Consider the following 10812-nt stretch of genomic DNA (forward strand, 5'->3'; position numbering starts at 1 on the left):
CTCTACATTCAGGAAAAGTTAATTACCAAATGAAGCATCCTGAGGATTAATCAGTTTGGAAATTCACTACTTCACAGCTACAAACTAAATAATGTGTTTTTCAAAACCACTCTACTAACCAGGCACAGCAAAAGTATAACTGATTCTAAAGTCAGTCCTAATCTAATAATTTCAGAAACTATTTATAGATGTTTCTGTTTTGAGGTGTTTTTTTTTTAATCTGCTCTAAATTTAAACCTGCTCCTCATTTTCAGAAGCTGAAATTACCATAAAATTAAGTACAGGAAAAATATACACCAATGAGTACGAGCCACCTTCTGCCAGGATATTCTTGCAAAAGGCTATGAAGAATAAGTTTCCCAGATAGCTTCAACTCTATTACAATCCTACTTTCCTTAAAAAAGTGTTCCTTCTTCCAGGTGTAAGGTTAGCTGTAAATTTCAATAAAAGCGGTAAGAATATAACTCTTTTTACTGACAATAGCCAAGTAAATGCCTATTTTAGAGCTTATCAATCATTTCAGATATAATTTTGACAATCCCCTTTACTAACAGTTTTAGGGAATATTAAAATTACGAAGTCGCAAAACATGGAATAAAAGGACCTATGTTTTTTAACTGCTCTTGGTAAAACGTTTATTAAATGTGGACCAATACTGTTCATATGTGTTTTAAATGGGTGCACAGGCACGTGATAACGCATGTTACAGTCGGGCCTCTTCCACCACAGGATTAGATCTGAGCCCATTCACCAAGTTATTGATTAGCAATGGTTTCTGTTGAGACAGGGGGTGGCACTTAGTAAAATCATGTGGAATGCCACTGTCGTAGCTCTAGCTATACATAGTTCTGTTTCTACTGGGCCTGCCCGAAAGAAAGCAACTAAAAATAAATATTTTTGAAAAGGTAAATCCTAGAAGAAAGGAAGATAAGTTCGAGTGATCTCACCTGATGTTCCACAGGTTGCCTCACTCACCTGACGGACTCTTTTGAATCCAAGCCCCTCTACACCTCAGTTCCCTCGGCCCTCTCTCCCTTTCCAAGACAGATACCTACATTTCTGTTCCCTCCTCAACGCAAAACCGCCCCCAGTGGCCCCCCAGATCCACTCTAGAGCCCGCCCTCCTCCCAGGTACCCTCCTAGGTCCACCACCCCCATCCCGCTCGCAGAGGCCGGCCTCCGCACCCAGCACCCGCACTTCACACCCTCACACTCCGGCTCCCGCCAGCCTCCGGCCTCGGCGGCGCCCGCACCGCACCCCAGCACCGCCCCGCAACACGCCCCCCGCCCGCAGCCCCCTTACCGCACATGATGCAGAAGGCACGATCGGCGGGCGAGCAGCGAACGGCTGGCGAGGTCGGGAGCGCACACACGAGCGTCTGGGGCGAGCGGCGAGCTTGGGGGCCCGGGGCAAGCCAACACGACTCCCTCGCGGATGCGACGGCCGAAGCAACGACAGCCTTCTCGGCCTCCCGGGCTCGCCAGCAACTGCCGACGGGCCCCGCCCCTCGGCGCGCACCGCGCCGCCGCCGCCGCCTCCCGCGGATCCCATTGGGCCGTGTCCACGCCGCTCACGCGCACCTCCCGCCTCACCGTGCCGCCCCGCCCCGCCCTCGAGCCCACGCAGGCGCTGGCCTGCTGGCGGCGGAGACGTGGCACCAGCCAGCGGCCGCATCCGCTTGGGGTTCCTGGAGCCGCCCGGCCCACCGGGCGAGCAGCTGGAGGAACCACGCCGTGGGGGAGGAAGAAACTCGGTGGCTGTCAGGGAAAGACGGAACGTTAAGGAAAGAGGAGGATGGAATTGTCAGCAAAGCAAATAGCATTGGAGCACGCGCCCAATGCAACCCAAGGCCCCAGGCTCCGGCACCCCACGAAGCGGCGGAAAAAGGAGGAAGAAAGCGGGAGGCCTGAAAAGGGGGGATAAACAAGTCAGAGTGGAAAGGGACATAAGACTAAAGAAAAATTGCAAAGAAAATTGAATGAGGTAGAGAGGAAAGGTACAAAATTCTTGATGCAAAGCTCCATTCAGGTTCATCCAGTCTTTCTGGTGACAGGGAGTTCAGTTCCGGACTTAAGCTCTGTGTAATATGCTTGGCCTCTAAACGCCCTCCGCACCCCACCCCACCCCCATTCATTGCCTTCCTAACCCCCAGTTTTTGGCAGAGGGGATGGAGGGGAGCGGAGGATGTAAAGCTCGACGATACAATACTGTGCTACTGGTCTTATGAAACTCTTCTGGCTCAGACTTCTGATGGCCCACCTGAGAAGACTAGGAATTGCCCAGATTTGACAGCCTTACGTTTGACTCACTGACGATTAATTCTGTAAATTAATGCACCACTCCTGCCAAGAGAGACTTAATCAGAGAGAGATGATGTTTCTGAGAATTTATTATCCAAGCATTTGCTCTAGGAAGATTTAAATGGTATCTTTAGTCAAATGTAGATGGTTATCATAACTATTAATGGCTCTAGTTTAGGATCAAATAAAAACTTGATTGGCATACAGAATATGGCATGGACTTCTGACCCTAGTTATCTGGTCTTACCTCACATGATTGCTCTCTTCCTACCCCACCTTCCAGCCCTTTACACTCCAAAGCTACAGTTTCCCTACTGCGCCAACATTCTCAAATATTTTGTACACATTAGTGACTCTTCTGGAATCCCCACCCCATCTCTATTTAAATGCTACCTCTTGAGGAAAACCGATTTTTCTCCCCAGACAGACTTAAGGACATGGATTAACCTCTCATTCTTTGAACTGCCCCCTTTAAATCAATATATTTCTGACATTGTGTTTGTATGTGTGTACTTCCCTCCAAGGTTGTTTCTTGAGGCCAGATCAAGCCTTTGCATTCCCAACGCCTAGTAAAACCCTAGCACAAAATAACAGATCGAAATGTTTTTGAGGCGTCTAGCTTGCTCAGTCAGGGAAGCATGCGACTCTTGATCTCAAGGTCATGGGTTTGGGCCCCACATTGGGGATAGAGAGTACTTAAAAAAAAATAAAAGAAAAAAATCTTTAAAAAAAATGTTTTTGAAGGAGTGAAAAAACCCATTCTGAAGGAGTGAAAAAAGTCATAGGAACTGACTTCCTATGACTGGTTATGTGATCAAATGAATGAAGGAAGGGCTTTTCAGATTTTCTTAGAGGGGAAAAAAAATGGCTTTTAATTACTTGTTTCAAAGAGAGGCTGGAAAAATGTTACATTTAACTAATCAAAGAGTTTATCACCTAAGAGCCCTTTAATAATTCAGGCCCCTGAGCCCCTAAATGACCCTAGAGCTAAAGTTAAAAACACAGTTAAAAATTTAAAAATAGCTGTTTGTTAATAGACAACACATTTCTTAATTGAAGAGGCAAAAGACTGTGGATGTACATCTTAGCCTCAGAACCCTCATCTAAGAGTTTCTAGTAAGATCGCAGTGATATTGCCGAGGAGTCAAGGTAACAAAGAGAAGAGAAAAGCAAGGGATTCAATGGTATTTTAGTTTGAGCATGTGAACATTGGTACCACTGCTGACACTTTCTTTGTGGCATCATCAGGTTTGCTAGCAGTGCACAAATGTGTTGTTCAAACACTGGAATCATATTTTGACTCCTTGGTGCATGGGTTCCTCATATTTTTAGATATGCCAACTGGAAACCCAATGGCCTTCTGCCCAGCAGGATGTATGGCAAGGAAGAGGTTGTGAAAAACTGAAAGTCAATATTTTCCCAACCCAATGGAACAAAGAGCCCTTCATAACTATGCTCCAGTCAAGACACTAATATGAAAGAACTCTGTTTGTCTGACCCCCATCTCTATAGAGCTTTGCCTTAGCTGGACCTTTGGGAATAGGGGCTGGAGAAGAAAATAAATGATCTGTGAAGGAAAGGGGACATCTGGATCTAATTAAAACATGTGAAGAAATAGAAAGGATTTTCTCTCCTCATCAAAAGTTCTGAACTAACTGAACTTCAAAAAAAAAAAAAATGATGCTAAGGAGGGTGTCAGTCATCATCTCTTTATGTACATCCATTTCTCTGTTCATAAATTTGTCCTGTTAAACCTGATGGCTCTCAGTCTCCTCCATGCTATACAGCCTGATGCACAGAAGGCCATTAGGGCTTCCAGCTACCATTTCTAAAGAAAGGAAGAACCATAATTAAAATAGCTTTATAAGATTTTTAAATTGGGGTGCATGGAGTGGCACCTGGGTGCCTCAGTTGGTTGAGCCTCAGATTCTTGGTTTTGGCTCAGGTTGTGATCTCATGGGTCGTGAGATTGAGCCCCATATGGGACTCCCCACTTATGGGGTAGTCTGCTTAAAGATTCTCTCCCTCTGCCCCTCACCCCACTTGTGTGTGTACTGTGCACACTTTCTGTCTTTCTCAAATAAATGGATAGAATCTTTAAAAAAAATTTTTTTTAACGTCATGTTTGTGATTTTTGTTACCCCTTACCTGAATTCCAATAGCAAATAGCAACAAAATTATTACAATAAAAAAATGCCTAGATATAAACTTTCAGTTATAAGTCCTGGGAATGTAATGAACAGGATGGTAATCATAGTTAATAATACTGCACCGTATATTAGAAAGTTGCTAAGACAGTAGATCTTAAAAAGTTTTTATCAAAAGAAAAAAAGTTGTAACTATATTTGGTGATGAGTGTAAACAAGACTTATTGTGGTGAATTGTGGTGATTGTTATGCAATAGATAGATATACCAAATCATTCTGTTGTACACCTGAAACTAATATAATCTTATATGTCCATTATATTTCAATTAAAAAAAGAAAGGCATAACAAGAATATGGGAAGCAGGGAGACAAATGTCCCAATTTTTAGGGAGTTTTGTGGAGAAATGTACCCCAGTAGACAGAGAAGATTGTGGTTAAGTATCAAAGGGAGAAGAAACAGATGGAGCTATCAAGGCTTATGAGATGGAAGAAATGAACGCAAGAGTAAAAGGCACCAGTCAGGGCCTCATAAAGTTCCCTTCATTGAGCCCCTTTGGTTCCACCACCATCCCAGTTCATCCTACAGACCTTCACGCCAAAGTGACCTTCCAAAACACAAATCTGATTCTGTTCTCCCTGCTTCCAGTTCAGTGGGTACCCTTCACCTGCAGGATTAAGCCCAGACTCCTCTGTACAGACATAGTTACTCAGGATTTCATTCCTGCCAGTCTTATCAGCATCATTTTCTGCCACTCTACTCAAGCAAGCATCTTATGGTCTAGCTATACTGAACTAGTTCCCTAAGAATGGACTACAATGCTTTTTCATCTTTGCATATGCTCTTTTTGAAAGAAAGCATTAAAAAGGTAACCAGATGTTAGTTAGGACATGACTATAGAGAACTAGTCACAAAATGGGCTTCTAAGGGGACCACAAAATTCCCTTGTCCAAAATTACCTCCACTCCTTACCTATCATATTGCCTAAACTCGTCTCCGTATTTCTGTATTTAAAGCACAGCACCTCCCTTTCCCCCAGGAGGTCTACAATAAGTCATTATCATCTATTAATACTTTACAGTGACATTTAATATAATTTTCATTTGGATATTGGGTATGAAAAGGTCACTGAGGAAATTAAAGTTTTGATGTGGATGAAGCTGATTCTGAAATCAGAAAAAAGCCAGATCTGGGTAGATCACCTTGGTTGATGACACTGGTCAAAAAAGGGACAACATAAGGGCATGTGAAATTGAGTATGATAATGCAAAGAGAGGGGGCCAAGATATGGAAGAAGGAATCAGAAATAAGTTGGTGATGAAAGCAAACTCTGCCCTCCATAATGCATAATTTTATATATCAACTTGGCTGAGCCACAGTGCCCAGATATTTGGTCAAACAGTGTTCTGGATATTTATGTGAGTTACTTTTGGATGGGATTAATATTTTTTTAAAAGATTTTATTTATTTATTTGACAGAGAGAGAGAGATCACAAGTAGGCAGAGAGGCAGGCAGAGAGAGAAAGGGGGAAGCAGGCTCCCTGCTGAGCAGAGAGCCCGATGTGGGGCTCAATCCCAGGACCCTGAGACCATGACCTGAGCGGAAGGCAGAGGCTTAACCCACTGAACTACCCAGGCACCCCTAGGGGATTAATATTTAAATCAGTGGACTTAGTAAAGCAGATTGCTCTTTATAATGTAGGTGGGCCTCACCCAATTAGTTGAAGACCTGGAATAGAACAAAAGAGTGACCTCCCTGGAGTATGAAGGAATTAGGCAGCAGTCAGTCTTTGGACTTCAACTGCAGCATTGGCTCTCCCCTTCTGTCCAGTCTGACAGCCCACCCTGAAGATTTTGGACTTGCCAGCCTCCATAATTACATGAGCCAATTCCCTGAAATAAATTCTTAATAGGTAGAGAGGTAAGTAGATAGATTTAATTTGTTTTGTTTCTCTGGAGAACCCTAATACATCTACTTAATGTTGATCCTACTGATTTTTTCAATGCTGAATATATGAATTTGTTTTAAATTTCTTAAGGATAGAGCTTTTAATGACAAAGAATAGAAATCCGTAGCTAAAGAGGGGATTTATTGGCTAGTGTCATTGGAAAGGACAGGGATATAGCTTCAGGCACACCTGTATCCAGGACACAAACAGTGTTGTCAGAACTCCCTTTGATTCTCTCTTCTTGACCTTATGCACAGGTCAATGACCCTCAAACAACTCTGTAATCATATCTTTATAGTTTGCAGTCCAAGGGGAGAAAGGCTATTCCCCCATCCTCACTTTTCATATTCGAGGCAAGGATTCTGATGCGTCCAATGCAGATTCCTATGCCTCACTCACTCCTGTTGCAGAAGGCAGGACACTGTGATTAGACAATTCCACCAGTACCACATAGAGTCACCAGAGGCACAGAGTCAGCAAGAGAGCCAACATTTCCCCAGCCCCACGTAGACTCCTTTTCCTCAAAGGAAAGGGGAAGGTGTTGCTAATGAAAATGCAGGGATACCTGTAACACACAAACAAAAGATGCCCACTACATCAGATGGACACAGCCTTGACTGCCCCACCAGGAAACCTCATGCTTAGGAACAAAGGATGCAGACTCCAACTAGAATTAGTATATTCCCCTAGATTCCTCTCTGGGGTGTCTCCAAATTTTCCCAGTAGGCAGAACCTGGGGCAGTTTTCTAGCTCTGCTAGAAGGAAACTCACTTTACTGCGAAGAAATTGTCCACAAACAGGAAACCATGAGATTAACTGGTCCTATCTAATATTTCTGTTCTGTAGGATGTGATCAGAGTTGGAATGGAAGCAGACCATTCATGGAGCAGCCTAGAGCTGAAAGATCACTGGAAATATAAGGTGACAGGAAAAAAAAATACTATTCCCTAGTTTCTTTCAGGGGATACAAAGGCATTTCTGCATAGCCTACAAGCACTCTATCAAGATTGCAACTCTGCTGTGGGGAAATCGGAGTATAAAGCTGGGTTTTCCCAAAGGGATGTAAATTCCCACTGGACTGAAGAGCAGCTAGCTTCCTGACAAAAGGGTTGGGGGGCAAGGGAGACACACATGCACATACCACTGCTTTGGCCCAGTAGAGTCAGGAGCAAATAAAAGATAGAAAAGACTAGAAAGCAGCATCTATGAGGGCAAGGAAAGCTCTCTCCTCCAACAGGTAAAAATACTCAGGAGTGGTATGTGGGTGCAGTCCCCTTAAGACAAAATAGTAGTATCGCAGCAATGTGCATAAGGTCTGCAGCCAGAATGCCAGGGTTCATATTCCTGGCTTTTCCACTGAAGTTGTATGGCAATGGAAAATGTACTTCTCCCTGTGCCTCATGGGGACAATAATAGTTACCGATCTCATACGATTAAATGACTTCATAAATGTAAGGTGCTTAGAATAGTGTTTGTCACATAGTGAATGCCAATGAAAGTTTGCTATTTTTAAATATTTTGCTCCTTGTCATTCTGGATAACACTTCATCCTAATTCTCATTAGCAAAAAATCCTCCAAGTGCTTTGCTGACTCTTAGTCAATAATCTCAGTTTCAAATACCTATTGAAATGTTCCATGTTTATAAAGTGTTTTCCATAATACTTGCAAGATTTTATACATTTTGGGGGGCTAATTTTTGTTTTCACCAAACACAACTAATATGAGTGATTACTTCCCCTTTTTGTGAAACATATAGGAGAAAATTAAGTATAATTTAAAAATTCAAAAGTAAAACCATTTATCTGATTAAACCATACCTTCTAAATTAATCTTTGATTGAAAAAATGGCTCAATTAATTTAAAAATATATTATTTTCATTTTAAGATTGGTATTTCACACTGTCGGCCACAAATAAGAAAAAGCGGTAAAATAAATGTACTAACTCCTCCATGATTTACCAAGGCTGTTAGAAAGCAATCAGCTTCAAGTGACAATACCTGCCAACAGTAGATGTTCATAACAAGAAAACCTCTTATCTCACATGATACTCTGAAAACGGGTGGTTCCCAGGCTATCTCAAAAGTCAATAATGTCCTCAAAGATCCAGGCCTTGTTTCCTTCCTCTTTGCCATTCTCAGTGGACTGGCTTTTCATCATGGTTTTAAATTGACTGTCATAACCTTAGACATGAAGTTTCCATTCTACAGCATACCCAACAGGAAAGAAAGGAATTGAGGGGAAAAGAGCCTTCTTTACATAGATTAACTCTCTCTCTTAATCAGGGAAGAAAATCTTTTAAATTAAAACACTCCAGTAGACCCTCTCTTCCAGCTGGTTGGCCAGAGCTAGGTCACATGTCCCCACCTAAACTAACTGGCAAAGAGAAAAGGAGTTAAAATGACTGGCTTACATTAGTTAGAATTTATCCCCTAAGGGATACCTTCCCTGGTCACATCACAGATGATAATTAACAGGGTGCCAGGGTGGCTCAGTCAGTTAAGCATCTGTCTTGAGGTCAGTTCATAATCCAGGGGTTCTGGGATCAAGCTCTGCCTTAAGCTCCTTGCTTGGCAGGGAGTCTGCTTCTCCCTCTCCCTCTGCTCCTCTCCCTGCTTGTGTTTTCTCTCTCTCAAATAAATAAAATCCTAAAAAACAAAAACAAAAACAAATGATTGAAAGGGCCTCTCTCAGTAGGAAGCAGCAGTTTATGCTGGGTAGGCAGCCACTAGTTTCTGTAGCACTGTTTGGCTCACTATTTGCTTCTGTCCCATTTCCAGGTAAGGACTTTCCTTTACACTTAGGCCGTAGTTCGCTTCTTGCAGTCCCCAAATACATACACATACATAGCTTCTAGATTCTGTTTACACTGCTCTGTATGCCTAGAAAGGTCTTCCCCACCTTTCCTCTCTGCTCCTCATGGCTGCTCCCTTTTGCAGAAAATCTTGCTCATACCTTGGCCTCTCAGTTCCATGATTTCCCCTCCCCCAATAATCTAATTCACTCCCCACTTCAGCAACTAATTTCATGGCCATCCATGAAGGCTTGTCATTAACTGCATCTCCTCCACAGTCTCAATTTCCTGTAGCTTCTTTTTTTTAAAAATTAATTTATTTATTTAACAGAGACCACAAGTAGGCAGAGACCCCAAGAGAGGCAGGCAGAGAGAGAGGAAGGGAAGCAGGCTCCCCGCTGAGCAGAGAGCCCAATACGGGGCCCGATCCCAGGACCCTGAGACCATGACCTGAGCTGAAGGCAAAGGCTTTAACCCACTGAGCCACCCAGGCGCCCCCACCCCTTTTTTTTCCTATAGCTTAAGGGCAGCCGGTCAATGTGTCTAGTCTACAAAGCAATTCCCAGAGTCTGACCTGAATTCATCTATAATAGCTTAGGGAACAAATTCTCCCAACCCCACTGTCAGGTCTATGAACCAAAGGACAAACATATAAACTTTGAATTCTAGCATTCATAGATCATGGAGTTCTTCCTGTTTCCATCCCTATCTTTTTTTTTTCTTTTTAGATTTTATTTATTTATTTGAAAGGAAGAGCAGAGTGAGAGAGAGAGCGCACAGAAACTGGGGTGAGGGGTAGAGGGAGAGGGACAAGCAAACTCTGAGCTCAGCAGGGACCCCAATGTGGGGCTTGATCCCAGGACCCTGAGATCATGACCTGAGCCAAAGGCAGATGCTTAACCCACTGAGCCACCCAGGTGCCCCTCCATCTCTATCTTAGTATGGATACTTTTGGGAACCAGAATTCCAGAAATACAATATACCACTGCTATTTCTCTCTTTCTTATCCTGATATTGTCTGTGAACTACTGTCTCTGAAATATTATAGAAAATGAGAGAGAAGGGTAATTTACTATGTTGGGTATCTGAAAAAACAGTATCTCTATGGCAGAAAAATAACTGACCAAATTTCTGGCATGGCACAGATTATAAATCTCTGAGTCAGGAGAATCCAGTGGAAGAAGAACCAAAGCAGTTTTTCATCTTTTTTTTTTTCTTCCAGAGATTCTGCTTCATAAAATAAAGCCTGAGTATGCTAAGGCAGCTCTTCCCTCAATTCAGCCTGCTGTGTCTTCTACCAATGGAAATTCTGCCTACATTCTGGAACTTGGTTCTTTATTAGTTTTCAGCATTATGACTACTTTTTTTTTTTTTGCCAGATCTGTTTTTCTTTCTTAAATATTTTTTTTTTTTTTTTTAATTTATTTGACAGACAGAGATCACAAGTAAGTGGAGAGGCAGGCAGAGAGAGAGGGGGAAGCAGGCTCCCTGCTGAGCAGAGAACCCGATGCGGGGCTTGATCCCAGGACCCCGAGACCATGACCCGAGCCGAAGGCAGAGGCTCAACCCACTGAGCCACCCAGGCGCCCCTGTTTTTCTTTCTTTTTTTTTTTTTTTTTTTTTT

General features: G+C 42.9%; 1 protein-coding gene across 2 annotated transcripts in view; it reads right to left on the reverse strand.

Moving 5' to 3' along the window:
- Positions 1-1495, reverse strand: part of GFPT1 (glutamine--fructose-6-phosphate transaminase 1) — a 54028-nt gene extending 52533 nt beyond the window's left edge. Inside the window, exon 1 of one of the 2 annotated variants that reach the window (XM_080813299.1) lies at positions 1304-1495. In XM_080813299.1, coding sequence (XP_080669425.1) covers positions 1304-1310 — 7 coding nt within the window. In that variant the 5' untranslated portion in view covers positions 1311-1495. The remainder of the gene's footprint in view (positions 1-1303) is intronic. The other variant, XM_080813300.1, reaches the window with a different exon arrangement.
- Between the last annotated feature and the right edge of the window lie 9317 nt (positions 1496-10812).

Source organism: Martes martes (assembly GCF_963455335.1).
Source record: "Martes martes genome assembly, chromosome: 9".
Classification (NCBI taxonomy): domain Eukaryota; kingdom Metazoa; phylum Chordata; class Mammalia; order Carnivora; family Mustelidae; genus Martes; species Martes martes.